Source organism: Buteo buteo, chromosome 11 (genome assembly GCF_964188355.1).
Source record: "Buteo buteo chromosome 11, bButBut1.hap1.1, whole genome shotgun sequence".
NCBI lineage: Eukaryota > Metazoa > Chordata > Aves > Accipitriformes > Accipitridae > Buteo > Buteo buteo.
The window spans coordinates 25,856,609-25,874,138 of record NC_134181.1 but is presented as its reverse complement, the minus strand read 5'-3'; the positions used below and the strand labels follow the sequence as shown (position 1 = coordinate 25,874,138).

The following is a 17,530-nucleotide window of genomic DNA, read 5'->3' as shown; positions in this document are numbered from 1 at the left end:
CTGTGCTTCTGCAGCTCCCCGCTGCCTGCCTCGTGCTCTGCCCGGGGAAGACATGTCTGCCCCGCGCCCGCAGCCAGGCTCTGCTGGGAGGAGAGACACCGCGAGCGCCGGCGGGGCCGAGCCAGCCGGGGGCTGCTGCGGTCATGCCACCAGGCAGAGTTCCCATCTCCCCAGCACCCCAAGGGCAGCCCCGGCCCAGCACCGTCCCCCAGCAATGGGGCTCCCGGGACACTTGCGAGGGGCTGGGGGAGGGCTGGCACGAGCCTGTGCCGTGCGGGCCCAGGTGGGGTCTGTGCTCCTTGCACCATGCACCTCAGGGAAGAGCACGAGGGGGTTTTCTCCCCCAGAATTGCAGAGGTCGATGGCTAACGCCTTCAGGTGGATGGAGACCGGCTCCTTTGGGCTGCTGAGTGATGCATCGTGCTGAGCAGGCAGTGCCCGAGAGGAGTGCCTTTGATTTGGCATTTCGTAACCTCGCGCCTCTGCGGATAATAGCCACACGGCGCACGTCACGCGGTCACTGGCATGCGGGAGGCCTTTGCAAGGCCGCCTTCCTGGCCAGCACCAGGACCCTGGTCTTCCCTGTGGCTCTGCAAAGAAAGCAAGGGGCCGCCCCGAGCCCGAGCCCTTGGGCAAGTGCTATGGCACGCAGGGCGCTCGCAGTCAGCCTTTGTCACGCTGCATGCCCTCTTACACACCGAGATAATGAAAAGACAGCTGGGCTCATTCGGCCCGTGAGGTGGCAGCTGGCAAGCATCCAAGCGGGGTAATTGCAGGGGCTGATAGAGCAGGTTGGGGCTGGAGAGGAAACAGCATCAGCAAAACAGCCCCATGCCACGCAGGGAGGAGGCAGGGGCTCGGCCGCTGCGGGCCACGTGCCCCCAGCGCGGCCAGCTCCTCCCCGCACTCGCCAGCCCGGCATAAAAGCGCTGCCCTCGGCAAGCGCTGGCATCCGCCGCTCCTGCCTCGCTCTGCTCAGGAACAGGGTAGGTGGGTGCCTGCAGCTCTCGGCCTCCTCTGGCAGGGGCTGGCGTGGGGACTCCGTGGCCAGGAGAGCACTGCTGGCCATGGGCGTGCTGGCAGCAGGCTTGGAGGGCCAGGGCGGGCTGAGTGGCGGAGGGAGGAGGAAGGAGCCCCGTGGCCCAGACGCGCAGAGCCAGGCCTCGCACAGGCTCTCGGGGAGGGCTTGCGTGCCCTCTGTGTGCAGAGAGGGCAAGGCAAGGGGTGCGGAGAGCAGGGCGCTGAGGGGGGCTGGCTGGGCAAAGAGCAAGCGGCAGGCAGTGCGGGCAAGGTGGCGGCTCCGGCCCCTCCAGCTCCAGGGCAGCCCTGGGAACAGGGCACTGCTCGGCCACGGGATCTCCTCCTCGCTCATGACACCTGTCCTTGGCTCCCGCGTGTTTCAGGCTCAGCTCTCTCGCACAAAGATGTCTTGCTACGACCTGTGCCCACCGAAAACCGGCGTCGCCGTCCCCCAGCCCATCGCTGAGAGCTGCAACGAGCTGTGCGCCCGGCAGTGCCCCGACTCGACGGCCTTCATCCAGCCGCCCCCCGTCGTCGTCACCTTCCCCGGCCCCATCCTCAGCTCCTTCCCCCAGCAAGCCGTGGTGGGCTCCTCCGGAGCACCCGCCTTTGGGGGCAACCTGGGGCTGGGAGGCCTCTACGGCGCCGGCGCCACCCTGGGCTCGGGGGGCCTCTGCACCTTTGGCAGACCCTACGCTTCTCCCGCCTGCAGCCCTTGTGCCTTGCCCCGCTACAGCAAGAAGCTGTGGGACACCTGTGGGCCCTGCTAGACCCAGCCCCAGAGCCCCCAGAGCCCCTGGGCCTCCTCAGCCTCACACCTCCTCTCCTTTCTCCCCTCCGTCCCCTCTCTCCATCTTGCCTCTCCTCCTTGCTCCTGCCCATGCCCAGGTGCATGGTGCAACTCCACCATCGTCCCACAGGGCACTTGCTTGTCTCCACAACAGCCACCGCCTGGGAGAAGCCTGAAGGAACACCTCTCTTGAAGCCCGGGGTGACAACCTGCCTGCCTCTGCCTTGTGTGTCTTTCTGCAGTGGGTGCTTTCCTGCACTGCAATAAAGCAAGCCTGCATCCAACACCTGCCTCTCTGCCTTTCCTTTCAAGGCCTAGCGTGGGCTGCAGGGCTCCCTCGCCCTGCGCGTGTCCCCCTCCAGCCGGGCCAGGGCAGGCTCAGCCCCAGCAGAGCCCGGCTGAGCTGCCTTTTGGGAGACACCCCCCCCCCCCGCCACGGTCCCGCGGCTGAGCTCCAAGGGCCCTGCCTGAACGCAGGTGGCTCCCCTGCCTGCACGACATGCAGCCCTGGGGTGTTTGCAGGCCTCCAGCCTCCCTGCGCGTGAGCACGGCTGCCCCAGGGGATGGGAGCCAGCCAGGAGCAATTCCTGCCGCAGCTCCAGACCTTTGTGCCTCCTTGGCTCAGCTTGAGGCCCTGGGAGAAAAAGGAAACGGGAGGCTTCCCATTCCCTTCCTCTTCCCTAACAACGTCCAGTGCCCTTTCCTCTTCTTTGTACCCTTTTGCTACTTTTTTTCCGCTTCTCCCCCTTCTTCTTCTCCTTCCCCTTCTCCCTCCCTTTCCTCTTTCCCTACCGCTTCTCCCTCCCCTTCCCTTGCCTCTTCTCCTCCTCCTTTCCCTTCCTCTTCCCTTCTTTTTCTACTCCCCCTTCCCCTTCCTCATCCCATTTCCCTTCCCCTTCCACTCCCCTCTCCCCTTCCCTCTCCTCCTTCACCTTCCCTTTCCCCTTCCACTTCCCCATCCCCAGCACAGACCAACACACGCCGTGCTCCTCGGTTCTCTGCCGCAGACGCCAAATCACAGAAAACACAGCCTGACTGTTGTGGCAGGAGCCTTTGCAGGGCATCTTGTCATGCTGCCCCCTCAAGCAGGGTCACCCCGAGCCGGCTGCCCAGCGCCGTGGCCACACGGCTTTTGCACGTCTCCAAGGACGCAGGCTCCACAACCTCCCGGGCCAACTTGTGCCAGGGCTCGTTCACCCTCACAGTGGAAAAAGGGCTTTGGGATGTTGAGGCGGAGCCTCCCGTCTTTCAGCTGGTGCCCATTGTCTCTTGTCCTGGCACTGGACACCTCTGAAAAGAGCCTGGCTCCATCTTCTTGATGCCTTCCCTTCAGCCATGGGTGCACACTGACGAGACACTCCCCCCACCCCACCCCGAGCCTCCTCAGCGCCAAGAGGAACAGTCCCATCTCTCTGAGGCTCTCCCCAGAGGACACGTGCTCCCTGTCCCTTCGGCAGCTGTGTGCGGCACTTTGCTGGACTCTCTCCAGTAGCCCCACATCTCTCCCGTGCTGGGGAGCCCAGCACTGGACACAGCAGCCCAGGGGTGGCCTCGCCAGCGCCGAGTGGAGGCCAAGGATCCCCTCCCTCCACCTCCTCCGCATGCAGCCCAGGACACCGCCGGCTGCCTTTGCCCCAACGCACGTTGCCGGCTCATGCTCAGCTTGGCGTCCACCAGCACCCCCAGGGCCTTTCCTGACAAGCTGCTCTCCAGCAATCGACGGCCATTTCCCGGGCACGGGGTTTAACGCTGGCTCTCCTCCAGCCTCCTCTGTGCAGACGCCCGGAGATGCTGCCCTGCTTCTGCGGAGCAGCGGGACCTGGCGGAGCTGCTGCCGCTCCCGGGCTGAGAAGACCGGGCAAGGGAGCACTGCCAGCGCCTGTCCTGCCTTCTGCCCTTTCCCCAGCTCCTGCAAGGCCCACCAAAGGGCTCTCTCTCCCCTGCCTGCTGCCTGCATCCTCCCTCTCCCACCACCACCCACCCTCCCCTTGCCCAGGCATCCGAGGACCACTATTTGCCCTCCCACAGCTGCCGGGAACCCACCCACGGGGTCCTCCCAACATGGCACATGGAGGGAGGGAGACATGACTTGAATGCAGGAAACCTTTATTGTGCCCAGAGGAGCAGGAGAGACTGTCAGAGAGACGGTGGGCAGGACCCAGAGAGGCCGGTCGCCACGTGTTGGGGGAAGCAGAGGGATCTTCTCCAGGGCATCGCCTCTCGCTCCAGATGCCCCCTTGGCGCGGCATGCCAGATCCCGAGGACTTGGCCCATCAGCCTCGCAGGGCCTTTCGGGTCCACCTCCTGCCCCATCCGACAGCTGGGACGAGAGGGGAGGGGAGGGGAGGAGAGCAGAGGGCAGGAGAAGAGGGCAGGGAAGGGCTGAGGGTGGGTGGCACTGCCGGCTGCCCAGGCGTTGGCTGGGGCTGGCGATGCTCAGCTCTCCTCAGTGCCCCGTGCCCGCCAGCTCAGCCCTGCTTGGGTGGTGGTGTTGGCGTTTGGGCTGGGGGCAGCGCCTGGGGCTGAGCTGGGTCTAGCAGGGCCCACAGGTGTCCCACAGCTTCTTGCTGTAGCGGGGCAAGGCACAAGGGCTGCAGGCGGGAGAAGCGTAGGGTCTGCCAAAGGTGCAGAGGCCCCCCGAGCCCAGGGTGGCGCCGGCGCCGTAGAGGCCTCCCAGCCCCAGGTTGCCCCCAAAGGCGGGTGCTCCGGAGGAGCCCACCACGGCTTGCTGGGGGAAGGAGCTGAGGATGGGGCCGGGGAAGGTGACGACGACGGGGGGCGGCTGGATGAAGGCCGTCGAGTCGGGGCACTGCCGGGCGCACAGCTCGTTGCAGCTCTCAGCGATGGGCTGGGGGACGGCGACGCCGGTTTTCGGTGGGCACAGGTCGTAGCAAGACATCTTTGCGCAGGATCGGACGGTGCTCTGCAAGAAGGCAGAGATTGCAAGAGAGCAGCAGAGGCGAGCGCCCGAGGCGGAGGGGCCGGGGCCGGAGCAGGGGGCCGGGAGGAGAAACGCTCACAGACTTACCCTGTTCCCAGAGGCAAAGGTGGCCAGAGCAGTGCTTGGGGGAGCCTGGCAGAGGCAGAGCTTTTATAGCAGCCCCGCCATTGCTCAGCACCACCTGGGCCAGTCTGCAGAGGCGGCACTCCCTCCTGCCAATGATGATGGGGCTGTCCAGCTCCTGCCCCTCCCTGAGTCAGCATCCCCTCGCCAGGCCAGCACCTGCCACTTCCGAGGCTTTCCTCCCCTTTCTGGTTCGAGGGCTAAATGATAGCAGGCATCTCCCTGCTGGGGTCTGCGCACAGCAGGAGAGGGCTGTGCTTCTGCAGCTCCCCGCTGCCTGCCTCGTGCTCTGCCCGGGGAAGACATGTCTGCCCCGTGCCCGCAGCCAGGCTCTGCTGGGAGGAGAGACACCGCGAGCGCCGGCGGGGCCGAGCCAGCCGGGGGCTGCTGCGGTCATGCCACCAGGCAGAGTTCCCATCTCCCCAGCACCCCAAGGGCAGCCCCGGCCCAGCACCGTCCCCCAGCAATGGGGCTCCCGGGACACTTGCGAGGGGCTGGGGGAGGGCTGGCACGAGCCTGTGCCGTGCGGGCCCAGGTGGGGTCTGTGCTCCTTGCACCATGCACCTCAGGGAAGAGCACGAGGGGGTTTTCTCCCCCAGAATTGCAGAGGTCGATGGCTAACGCCTTCAGGTGGATGGAGACCGGCTCCTTTGGGCTGCTGAGTGATGCATCGTGCTGAGCAGGCAGTGCCCGAGAGGAGTGCCTTTGATTTGGCATTTCGTAACCTCGCGCCTCTGCGGATAATAGCCACACGGCGCACGTCACGCGGTCACTGGCATGCGGGAGGCCTTTGCAAGGCCGCCTTCCTGGCCAGCACCAGGACCCTGGTCTTCCCTGTGGCTCTGCAAAGAAAGCAAGGGGCCGCCCCGAGCCCGAGCCCTTGGGCAAGTGCTATGGCACGCAGGGCGCTCGCAGTCAGCCTTTGTCACGCTGCATGCCCTCTTACACACCGAGATAATGAAAAGACAGCTGGGCTCATTCGGCCCGTGAGGTGGCAGCTGGCAAGCATCCAAGCGGGGTAATTGCAGGGGCTGATAGAGCAGGTTGGGGCTGGAGAGGAAACAGCATCAGCAAAACAGCCCCATGCCACGCAGGGAGGAGGCAGGGGCTCGGCCGCTGCGGGCCACGTGCCCCCAGCGCGGCCAGCTCCTCCCCGCACTCGCCAGCCCGGCATAAAAGCGCTGCCCTCGGCAAGCGCTGGCATCCGCCGCTCCTGCCTCGCTCTGCTCAGGAACAGGGTAGGTGGGTGCCTGCAGCTCTCGGCCTCCTCTGGCAGGGGCTGGCGTGGGGACTCCGTGGCCAGGAGAGCACTGCTGGCCATGGGCGTGCTGGCAGCAGGCTTGGAGGGCCAGGGCGGGCTGAGTGGCGGAGGGAGGAGGAAGGAGCCCCGTGGCCCAGACGCGCAGAGCCAGGCCTCGCACAGGCTCTCGGGGAGGGCTTGCGTGCCCTCTGTGTGCAGAGAGGGCAAGGCAAGGGGTGCGGAGAGCAGGGCGCTGAGGGGGGCTGGCTGGGCAAAGAGCAAGCGGCAGGCAGTGCGGGCAAGGTGGCGGCTCCGGCCCCTCCAGCTCCAGGGCAGCCCTGGGAACAGGGCACTGCTCGGCCACGGGATCTCCTCCTCGCTCATGACACCTGTCCTTGGCTCCCGCGTGTTTCAGGCTCAGCTCTCTCGCACAAAGATGTCTTGCTACGACCTGTGCCCACCGAAAACCGGCGTCGCCGTCCCCCAGCCCATCGCTGAGAGCTGCAACGAGCTGTGCGCCCGGCAGTGCCCCGACTCGACGGCCTTCATCCAGCCGCCCCCCGTCGTCGTCACCTTCCCCGGCCCCATCCTCAGCTCCTTCCCCCAGCAAGCCGTGGTGGGCTCCTCCGGAGCACCCGCCTTTGGGGGCAACCTGGGGCTGGGAGGCCTCTACGGCGCCGGCGCCACCCTGGGCTCGGGGGGCCTCTGCACCTTTGGCAGACCCTACGCTTCTCCCGCCTGCAGCCCTTGTGCCTTGCCCCGCTACAGCAAGAAGCTGTGGGACACCTGTGGGCCCTGCTAGACCCAGCCCCAGAGCCCCCAGAGCCCCTGGGCCTCCTCAGCCTCACACCTCCTCTCCTTTCTCCCCTCCGTCCCCTCTCTCCATCTTGCCTCTCCTCCTTGCTCCTGCCCATGCCCAGGTGCATGGTGCAACTCCACCATCGTCCCACAGGGCACTTGCTTGTCTCCACAACAGCCACCGCCTGGGAGAAGCCTGAAGGAACACCTCTCTTGAAGCCCGGGGTGACAACCTGCCTGCCTCTGCCTTGTGTGTCTTTCTGCAGTGGGTGCTTTCCTGCACTGCAATAAAGCAAGCCTGCATCCAACACCTGCCTCTCTGCCTTTCCTTTCAAGGCCTAGCGTGGGCTGCAGGGCTCCCTCGCCCTGCGCGTGTCCCCCTCCAGCCGGGCCAGGGCAGGCTCAGCCCCAGCAGAGCCCGGCTGAGCTGCCTTTTGGGAGACACCCCCCCCCCCCGCCACGGTCCCGCGGCTGAGCTCCAAGGGCCCTGCCTGAACGCAGGTGGCTCCCCTGCCTGCACGACATGCAGCCCTGGGGTGTTTGCAGGCCTCCAGCCTCCCTGCGCGTGAGCACGGCTGCCCCAGGGGATGGGAGCCAGCCAGGAGCAATTCCTGCCGCAGCTCCAGACCTTTGTGCCTCCTTGGCTCAGCTTGAGGCCCTGGGAGAAAAAGGAAACGGGAGGCTTCCCATTCCCTTCCTCTTCCCTAACAACGTCCAGTGCCCTTTCCTCTTCTTTGTACCCTTTTGCTACTTTTTTTCCGCTTCTCCCCCTTCTTCTTCTCCTTCCCCTTCTCCCTCCCTTTCCTCTTTCCCTACCGCTTCTCCCTCCCCTTCCCTTGCCTCTTCTCCTCCTCCTTTCCCTTCCTCTTCCCTTCTTTTTCTACTCCCCCTTCCCCTTCCTCATCCCATTTCCCTTCCCCTTCCACTCCCCTCTCCCCTTCCCTCTCCTCCTTCACCTTCCCTTTCCCCTTCCACTTCCCCATCCCCAGCACAGACCAACACACGCCGTGCTCCTCGGTTCTCTGCCGCAGACGCCAAATCACAGAAAACACAGCCTGACTGTTGTGGCAGGAGCCTTTGCAGGGCATCTTGTCATGCTGCCCCCTCAAGCAGGGTCACCCCGAGCCGGCTGCCCAGCGCCGTGGCCACACGGCTTTTGCACGTCTCCAAGGACGCAGGCTCCACAACCTCCCGGGCCAACTTGTGCCAGGGCTCGTTCACCCTCACAGTGGAAAAAGGGCTTTGGGATGTTGAGGCGGAGCCTCCCGTCTTTCAGCTGGTGCCCATTGTCTCTTGTCCTGGCACTGGACACCTCTGAAAAGAGCCTGGCTCCATCTTCTTGATGCCTTCCCTTCAGCCATGGGTGCACACTGACGAGACACTCCCCCCACCCCACCCCGAGCCTCCTCAGCGCCAAGAGGAACAGTCCCATCTCTCTGAGGCTCTCCCCAGAGGACACGTGCTCCCTGTCCCTTCGGCAGCTGTGTGCGGCACTTTGCTGGACTCTCTCCAGTAGCCCCACATCTCTCCCGTGCTGGGGAGCCCAGCACTGGACACAGCAGCCCAGGGGTGGCCTCGCCAGCGCCGAGTGGAGGCCAAGGATCCCCTCCCTCCACCTCCTCCGCATGCAGCCCAGGACACCGCCGGCTGCCTTTGCCCCAACGCACGTTGCCGGCTCATGCTCAGCTTGGCGTCCACCAGCACCCCCAGGGCCTTTCCTGACAAGCTGCTCTCCAGCAATCGACGGCCATTTCCCGGGCACGGGGTTTAACGCTGGCTCTCCTCCAGCCTCCTCTGTGCAGACGCCCGGAGATGCTGCCCTGCTTCTGCGGAGCAGCGGGACCTGGCGGAGCTGCTGCCGCTCCCGGGCTGAGAAGACCGGGCAAGGGAGCACTGCCAGCGCCTGTCCTGCCTTCTGCCCTTTCCCCAGCTCCTGCAAGGCCCACCAAAGGGCTCTCTCTCCCCTGCCTGCTGCCTGCATCCTCCCTCTCCCACCACCACCCACCCTCCCCTTGCCCAGGCATCCGAGGACCACTATTTGCCCTCCCACAGCTGCCGGGAACCCACCCACGGGGTCCTCCCAACATGGCACACGGAGGGAGGGAGACATGACTTGAATGCAGGAAACCTTTATTGTGCCCAGAGGAGCAGGAGAGACTGTCAGAGAGACGGTGGGCAGGACCCAGAGAGGCCGGTCGCCACGTGTTGGGGGAAGCAGAGGGATCTTCTCCAGGGCATCGCCTCTCGCTCCAGATGCCCCCTTGGCGCGGCATGCCAGATCCCGAGGACTTGGCCCATCAGCCTCGCAGGGCCTTTCGGGTCCACCTCCTGCCCCATCCGACAGCTGGGACGAGAGGGGAGGGGAGGGGAGGAGAGCAGAGGGCAGGAGAAGAGGGCAGGGAAGGGCTGAGGGTGGGTGGCACTGCCGGCTGCCCAGGCGTTGGCTGGGGCTGGCGATGCTCAGCTCTCCTCAGTGCCCCGTGCCCGCCAGCTCAGCCCTGCTTGGGTGGTGGTGTTGGCGTTTGGGCTGGGGGCAGCGCCTGGGGCTGAGCTGGGTCTAGCAGGGCCCACAGGTGTCCCACAGCTTCTTGCTGTAGCGGGGCAAGGCACAAGGGCTGCAGGCGGGAGAAGCGTAGGGTCTGCCAAAGGTGCAGAGGCCCCCCGAGCCCAGGGTGGCGCCGGCGCCGTAGAGGCCTCCCAGCCCCAGGTTGCCCCCAAAGGCGGGTGCTCCGGAGGAGCCCACCACGGCTTGCTGGGGGAAGGAGCTGAGGATGGGGCCGGGGAAGGTGACGACGACGGGGGGCGGCTGGATGAAGGCCGTCGAGTCGGGGCACTGCCGGGCGCACAGCTCGTTGCAGCTCTCAGCGATGGGCTGGGGGACGGCGACGCCGGTTTTTGGTGGGCACAGGTCGTAGCAAGACATCTTGCGGAGTGGATGTGGGTTTGTTACAGACAGAAATGGTAAAGAGTAAAAACAAGGCAACGGGCTTATGAGTTATATTTCAAAATGCTGATATGAGAGAAATTATTATTATGTGTTATCCTGGTCTATAGCTTATGTTTCAGGTGCAGCCTTGATCAACTTAACTAACAGTAGCTGAACACCTGGATCCAAAGTTTCTGACTGTGTAAGACCACCACGCAAATGACCTGACCCTAGAGATGGTTTTTTGTTTTGGAGTTGCATGGATGTGTCTGACACTTCCTGCAAACACACACCCTGAAGAACAGTGTAGAAACCTCAGTGTCATTTGCTACAGAGTTCCCCCAAGTGGGTAAAGAGCTCCAAATTAGATGTTGCTTTGCTTGAAATAAGAGAATTTATTAATGTCTCTCAGAATGCAGCTGAACACAGTTGAAAAGATGGCCATCTATTACATTTATCTTAAATTTTATAAAGTATGAAAATAATTATCTGAGATAACAGTATTTTCATCTGTGTTTCTTAAGTTTCTAAATGTCTAAGAACACTCAAATTATTTTCTCATAGTTTCTGCAGTCACACCCAGCCTCCCAAATCCTGCATTTACTCGTGCTTTCGCTAAGAGTAGTTACAGACAGAAAGTATCTAATGCTTCTCAAAATCTGAGCATACCTATAGGAATCTTCTACTTTGATTTAGGTTCTGATTAAGTAAATAGAAAGAAATCAAAAAATCATACTCACTAAGCTCAGCAAGGCGAATAAACCGAAAGATGTGTCTGGATGAACTCAGGGCCTGGAGCTTATACAGTTTCTCAGCATTCCTAAGGGGTTGGAATCTCGCTTGGTGCTGGCTGTTGCATTTGGCTGCCAAACAGGAATTGTTTAACAGCTTTGAGTGCTGAAAGTTTTGTGTTTATCGTGTTTATGATTTTATTCAAATTCTCACACCGTGTGACGTCCATGTTACACCATCATGATTTCTTTAATCTTAGGTCTTAATTGGCTAGTGTAATTCCTGGTATCATTATAGTGACCTCACTGGAATTACCACATGCATTAAGCTGACTCAACATGATACTTCTTCCTTTACAAAGTTGCCATAAGCTTGTCTGCTCAGAGATTTTGTAAGACTCATCTTTGGCTGATTTATTTTTCCTTAAAAGCCCTTTAACATTTTTCCTTAACAGCCCTTTAAATTTGCCTGGTAAATTAATTGGACACAGAGTGCAGCTTATCCTAGCACTACCCAGGAATTTGTCTTTTCCGTTCCTAACGTAAATATACCTCATTGATCTAAGATGGATTTCAAGTGGCCATGAATATCAGCTGAGATCATACAATACACATGACAATTCCCCAAGAGCTTTTCATTGAGAGGAAGTCTTTTGAGTTGCAACTCAATCCTACATAAAAATTATTTTGTTTCACTAGAAGAGTTTAAGTGGGAATTGAAATTCAGCTTTAAAGGGGCCCATGGTTCTGCTGACAGTGATTTGAGCTAGGAAGTCAAAGAAATCACCATTGAGAAATGTATGAAGTCCCAGCCCTGCCCATGATCCAGTAAAACAAGTACAATTTTGAGGAAAAATCAAAGCAGCAGATAGTTTTTTTTGTTAGATGTTGTGAGCGTTAACTCTTATCAGGTATGTTCTGGGGCTTCTTGAGAAAAAGGTACGTTGTAATGATTTCACAAACATTCATTAGTTGGTGTTCAACCCAGCTAATGTTTGGTGTTGTGTTAATGTATGAAAATGTGTGAGTGATTTAGAAGCTTCAGTGTGACACAATCACATTTGCTTTAATGTACAGGAAACAAGGTGGTGCACGCCACTACTTTAATTACATAATGATTTGTGCTATTGGAAGTCATGGGTCAATGTTAATGTAGCTCTTCTTTTCTTTCATTAAAAAAATCCTTTCAACATTCTTGATCAAAATCTCTGTTAGTATGTCACATTTGCTATATATCAGGTGAAAATATGTAGTTATTTCAAACTATACTTTCTAGAAAAAATGCTACATACATTTGTGATTATTTTACCCCTTTTCTGTGCTTTTTCAGAGGACAGTCAGTATCTTTTATTCCAACTCTTAAGTTTTTACCCATGTCCAAGGCATTTTACAGACCCTTCTCTTTGTCATCCCTGAGAAGACCCCCAGAGCTGAAATATCTGGTCTTAATTCCTGCAATGCCTAAGCTGAATATTACTTGTTGTGATACAGCTTTACCCTGATCTTTTCCTTTTCTCTTCAGCTGATAAAGGAATTGTGTTTAGATTTCTGGTTTGGGTTTTTTTTCTGATGTATTGTTGCAGTTTGGGAGGAGTTGTGGCTGGGAAGGTAAGTGGAAAGAACAGCTGGCTAAAGCGACTGTTTCCCCAACAAAAACTGCCCTGCATTTATTGCAGGGGAAGACAAAAAACACTCTCTAGGCATAGAAAGTGAATTACTGCAATTCACACCTCCCAGCTTGGGGGTGACTTTTTAACCTAGATTTACATTTTACTGCAAAGTCTGCAAGTCAGAGCAAGTTGTGCCTCATTACTCGGTCTCAGGACAACAAACCCTCTCCACATCAAAGGCCTCTGTTTCCTCTCTCCACTTGGTAGCTTACTTTGTATTTAATAACATTGTGATTTAAATGCTCTCCAAATTACAAAATCTCTTTGGGGGGTTCCCGTGGGAAAAAAAGTGCTTATTGCATATTTTCTCAAGCAGCTCAAGAACAAAGGGTATCAAAGCACCTTAGAAACACTGACTAATGATTTCTGCATGCTGTTTTGTTGTTACAATGTGACTTACATGTCCCAATGGTGAATAATAGCATCAGTCTAAACAGGGAGACACTGTCAGTCCTATCACTCCCCTAATCAGGTGGTTGTTCATAGCCGCTGGGGCTGGCCAGCTCTGTCCCTGTCCTGCTTTCCCTTCTGTGTCATCCAGAGTAGTCTGCTCCTTTCACAGAGTGTCTACCACTGTCTTCAGCAGGAACCTGGTGGACTGTGATAAAAACTTCCTGTTCTTTCCAGTGTCTCTCTAGAAATTTAAGCGACCAGAAAGGGTGAAGTTGAAAAGCTGGATGTTAAATCCAGGAGATTAAAAGAGCTGAAAAGTGATATTTTCAAAATTAATCATAATTTCTGCATTTTAAATGAGAGACAGGAGTATGTCAGTGATTTGAAGATATATTAGTGTCTCAAAGTACGTCTTAAAACTAAGGAAGTGTGACAAAATCGACCATAGGAGAGAATTTAGAATATATTTTCATGGAAGATAAAGAAAGTGAAAGTCTTATACCATAACAGTAACAGCATCAACCAGAGAAAATCTGTTATGTATTTTAAAAAATTATTGATAATCATATGCTAATGAATATCAAATAAGCAGAAGAAACAAGAAAAAAACTTATGGGAGATAGATGCAGGAGATAATTTCTGAAGTTAAATAAAAAACTTAAGAGAAAGGAAATATGTACGGGATGGAAAGAGCCATTTTTAAACGTTCATGCTGTTGCTTTCTCTACTAATTGGCCATGAATGAAAAATACTGCACAAAATAATCAACAGTAGAAAATAGATAATAAGAGGAAATATACCACATCATTGGAAGTAAACAGAGAAAATGGACTATGGCAGTGCAGCACAACACGATCTGTATTATGAATAGGTATGAACTCCGGTGAACCCTCAAAAATGTTTAGAATAAAAAATAGGTTTAAAAACCTCTACAGGTTTGATGCATAAAAGCTTTATTGGGAAATATAAGTTGAATAAATTAGAACATAAAAAAAAACATAAGAGGAAGAAAAAGAAATGAAAAATTAAGCTAAAAATTTCTGCTCAGAGTAGTTAAGCTAAACCTTACACATCAGCTAAATGTATACAATAATTTACATGAGGATCACAAAAAAAACAATAAAGATAATAATAGAGTGAAAGAATCCTGACAACAAAAAGCATACAAAACAGCACATAAAGGAAGAGACCTGTGAAACTGAAGAATAAATGGAACATTCAGAACAGCAAAAAAAAAAAATTTAAGAAAATATTAGACGCTGCAACATTTAGGATGACCAGATTCTACTAGGATCACCAATTCTGACAGATATGAAGGCTCTGGGGTGCGGTCTAGCAGGGCCCACAGGTGTCCCACAGCTTCTTGCTGTAGCGGGGCAAGGCACAAGGGCTGCAGGCGGGAGAAGCGTAGGGTCTGCCAAAGGTGCAGAGGCCCCCCGAGCCCAGGGTGGCGCCGGCGCCGTAGAGGCCTCCCAGCCCCAGGTTGCCCCCAAAGGCGGGTGCTCCGGAGGAGCCCACCACGGCTTGCTGGGGGAAGGAGCTGAGGATGGGGCCGGGGAAGGTGACGACGACGGGGGGCGGCTGGATGAAGGCCGTCGAGTCGGGGCACTGCCGGGCGCACAGCTCGTTGCAGCTCTCAGCGATGGGCTGGGGGACGGCGACGCCGGTTTTCGGTGGGCACAGGTCGTAGCAAGACATCTTTGTGCGAGAGAGCTGAGCCTGAAACACGCGGGAGCCAAGGACAGGTGTCATGAGCGAGGAGGAGATCCCGTGGCCGAGCAGTGCCCTGTTCCCAGGGCTGCCCTGGAGCTGGAGGGGCCGGAGCCGCCACCTTGCCCGCACTGCCTGCCGCTTGCTCTTTGCCCAGCCAGCCCCCCTCAGCGCCCTGCTCTCCGCACCCCTTGCCTTGCCCTCTCTGCACACAGAGGGCACGCAAGCCCTCCCCGAGAGCCTGTGCGAGGCCTGGCTCTGCGCGTCTGGGCCACGGGGCTCCTTCCTCCTCCCTCCGCCACTCAGCCCGCCCTGGCCCTCCAAGCCTGCTGCCAGCACGCCCATGGCCAGCAGTGCTCTCCTGGCCACGGAGTCCCCACGCCAGCCCCTGCCAGAGGAGGCCGAGAGCTGCAGGCACCCACCTACCCTGTTCCTGAGCAGAGCGAGGCAGGAGCGGCGGATGCCAGCGCTTGCCGAGGGCAGCGCTTTTATGCCGGGCTGGCGAGTGCGGGGAGGAGCTGGCCGCGCTGGGGGCACGTGGCCCGCAGCGGCCGAGCCCCTGCCTCCTCCCTGCGTGGCATGGGGCTGTTTTGCTGATGCTGTTTCCTCTCCAGCCCCAACCTGCTCTATCAGCCCCTGCAATTACCCCGCTTGGATGCTTGCCAGCTGCCACCTCACGGGCCGAATGAGCCCAGCTGTCTTTTCATTATCTCGGTGTGTAAGAGGGCATGCAGCGTGACAAAGGCTGACTGCGAGCGCCCTGCGTGCCATAGCACTTGCCCAAGGGCTCGGGCTCGGGGCGGCCCCTTGCTTTCTTTGCAGAGCCACAGGGAAGACCAGGGTCCTGGTGCTGGCCAGGAAGGCGGCCTTGCAAAGGCCTCCCGCATGCCAGTGACCGCGTGACGTGCGCCGTGTGGCTATTATCCGCAGAGGCGCGAGGTTACGAAATGCCAAATCAAAGGCACTCCTCTCGGGCACTGCCTGCTCAGCACGATGCATCACTCAGCAGCCCAAAGGAGCCGGTCTCCATCCACCTGAAGGCGTTAGCCATCGACCTCTGCAATTCTGGGGGAGAAAACCCCCTCGTGCTCTTCCCTGAGGTGCATGGTGCAAGGAGCACAGACCCCACCTGGGCCCGCACGGCACAGGCTCGTGCCAGCCCTCCCCCAGCCCCTCGCAAGTGTCCCGGGAGCCCCATTGCTGGGGGACGGTGCTGGGCCGGGGCTGCCCTTGGGGTGCTGGGGAGATGGGAACTCTGCCTGGTGGCATGACCGCAGCAGCCCCCGGCTGGCTCGGCCCCGCCGGCGCTCGCGGTGTCTCTCCTCCCAGCAGAGCCTGGCTGCGGGCACGGGGCAGACATGTCTTCCCCGGGCAGAGCACGAGGCAGGCAGCGGGGAGCTGCAGAAGCACAGCCCTCTCCTGCTGTGCGCAGACCCCAGCAGGGAGATGCCTGCTATCATTTAGCCCTCGAACCAGAAAGGGGAGGAAAGCCTCGGAAGTGGCAGGTGCTGGCCTGGCGAGGGGATGCTGACTCAGGGAGGGGCAGGAGCTGGACAGCCCCATCATCATTGGCAGGAGGGAGTGCCGCCTCTGCAGACTGGCCCAGGTGGTGCTGAGCAATGGCGGGGCTGCTATAAAAGCTCTGCCTCTGCCAGGCTCCCCCAAGCACTGCTCTGGCCACCTTTGCCTCTGGGAACAGGGTAAGTCTGTGAGCGTTTCTCCTCCCGGCCCCCTGCTCCGGCCCCGGCCCCTCCGCCTCGGGCGCTCGCCTCTGCTGCTCTCTTGCAATCTCTGCCTTCTTGCAGAGCACCGTCCGATCCTGCGCAAAGATGTCTTGCTACGACCTGTGCCCACCGAAAACCGGCGTCGCCGTCCCCCAGCCCATCGCTGAGAGCTGCAACGAGCTGTGCGCCCGGCAGTGCCCCGACTCGACGGCCTTCATCCAGCCGCCCCCCGTCGTCGTCACCTTCCCCGGCCCCATCCTCAGCTCCTTCCCCCAGCAAGCCGTGGTGGGCTCCTCCGGAGCACCCGCCTTTGGGGGCAACCTGGGGCTGGGAGGCCTCTACGGCGCCGGCGCCACCCTGGGCTCGGGGGGCCTCTGCACCTTTGGCAGACCCTACGCTTCTCCCGCCTGCAGCCCTTGTGCCTTGCCCCGCTACAGCAAGAAGCTGTGGGACACCTGTGGGCCCTGCTAGACCCAGCTCAGCCCCAGGCGCTGCCCCCAGCCCAAACGCCAACACCACCACCCAAGCAGGGCTGAGCTGGCGGGCACGGGGCACTGAGGAGAGCTGAGCATCGCCAGCCCCAGCCAACGCCTGGGCAGCCGGCAGTGCCACCCACCCTCAGCCCTTCCCTGCCCTCTTCTCCTGCCCTCTGCTCTCCTCCCCTCCCCTCCCCTCTCGTCCCAGCTGTCGGATGGGGCAGGAGGTGGACCCGAAAGGCCCTGCGAGGCTGATGGGCCAAGTCCTCGGGATCTGGCATGCCGCGCCAAGGGGGCATCTGGAGCGAGAGGCGATGCCCTGGAGAAGATCCCTCTGCTTCCCCCAACACGTGGCGACCGGCCTCTCTGGGTCCTGCCCACCGTCTCTCTGACAGTCTCTCCTGCTCCTCTGGGCACAATAAAGGTTTCCTGCATTCAAGTCATGTCTCCCTCCCTCCATGTGCCATGTTGGGAGGACCCCGTGGGTGGGTTCCCGGCAGCTGTGGGAGGGCAAATAGTGGTCCTCGGATGCCTGGGCAAGGGGAGGGTGGGTGGTGGTGGGAGAGGGAGGATGCAGGCAGCAGGCAGGGGAGAGAGAGCCCTTTGGTGGGCCTTGCAGGAGCTGGGGAAAGGGCAGAAGGCAGGACAGGCGCTGGCAGTGCTCCCTTGCCCGGTCTTCTCAGCCCGGGAGCGGCAGCAGCTCCGCCAGGTCCCGCTGCTCCGCAGAAGCAGGGCAGCATCTCCGGGCGTCTGCACAGAGGAGGCTGGAGGAGAGCCAGCGTTAAACCCCGTGCCCGGGAAATGGCCGTCGATTGCTGGAGAGCAGCTTGTCAGGAAAGGCCCTGGGGGTGCTGGTGGACGCCAAGCTGAGCATGAGCCGGCAACGTGCGTTGGGGCAAAGGCAGCCGGCGGTGTCCTGGGCTGCATGCGGAGGAGGTGGAGGGAGGGGATCCTTGGCCTCCACTCGGCGCTGGCGAGGCCACCCCTG

General features: G+C 59.3%; 6 protein-coding genes across 6 annotated transcripts; 3 read left to right on the top strand and 3 right to left on the bottom strand.

The window, feature by feature from the left end:
* The first annotated feature begins 1,046 nt into the window (after window positions 1–1,046).
* Window positions 1,047–2,094, top strand: LOC142036359 (uncharacterized). The gene has a single exon (XM_075039491.1). The coding sequence runs from the start codon at window positions 1,068–1,070 to the stop codon at window positions 1,788–1,790; it is 723 nt and encodes a 240-aa protein (XP_074895592.1). The 5' UTR covers window positions 1,047–1,067; the 3' UTR covers window positions 1,791–2,094.
* A 1,805-nt stretch (window positions 2,095–3,899) lies between these two features.
* Window positions 3,900–4,950, bottom strand: LOC142036358 (feather keratin 3-like). Its single transcript, XM_075039490.1, has 2 exons — window positions 4,839–4,950; window positions 3,900–4,733 (listed from the first exon to the last, which is right to left on the bottom strand). The coding sequence occupies exon 2, from the start codon at window positions 4,707–4,709 to the stop codon at window positions 4,344–4,346; it is 366 nt and encodes a 121-aa protein (XP_074895591.1). The 5' UTR covers window positions 4,710–4,733; window positions 4,839–4,950; the 3' UTR covers window positions 3,900–4,343.
* A 1,223-nt stretch (window positions 4,951–6,173) lies between these two features.
* On the top strand, window positions 6,174–7,220 carry LOC142036357 (uncharacterized). Its single transcript, XM_075039489.1, has one exon. The coding sequence runs from the start codon at window positions 6,194–6,196 to the stop codon at window positions 6,914–6,916; it is 723 nt and encodes a 240-aa protein (XP_074895590.1). The 5' UTR covers window positions 6,174–6,193; the 3' UTR covers window positions 6,917–7,220.
* Window positions 7,221–9,025: 1,805 nt separating this feature from the next.
* LOC142036356 (feather keratin 3-like) lies at window positions 9,026–9,835 on the bottom strand. The gene has a single exon (XM_075039488.1). The coding sequence runs from the start codon at window positions 9,833–9,835 to the stop codon at window positions 9,470–9,472; it is 366 nt and encodes a 121-aa protein (XP_074895589.1). The 3' UTR covers window positions 9,026–9,469.
* Window positions 9,836–13,228: 3,393 nt separating this feature from the next.
* LOC142036355 (uncharacterized) lies at window positions 13,229–14,762 on the bottom strand. Its single transcript, XM_075039487.1, has one exon. It carries the CDS (start codon window positions 14,685–14,687, stop codon window positions 13,965–13,967), a length of 723 nt encoding a protein of 240 aa, XP_074895588.1. The 5' UTR covers window positions 14,688–14,762; the 3' UTR covers window positions 13,229–13,964.
* A 1,168-nt stretch (window positions 14,763–15,930) lies between these two features.
* LOC142036354 (feather keratin 3-like) lies at window positions 15,931–16,981 on the top strand. Its single transcript, XM_075039486.1, has 2 exons — window positions 15,931–16,042; window positions 16,148–16,981. Exon 2 carries the CDS (start codon window positions 16,172–16,174, stop codon window positions 16,535–16,537), a length of 366 nt encoding a protein of 121 aa, XP_074895587.1. The 5' UTR covers window positions 15,931–16,042; window positions 16,148–16,171; the 3' UTR covers window positions 16,538–16,981.
* Window positions 16,982–17,530: the final 549 nt, after the last annotated feature.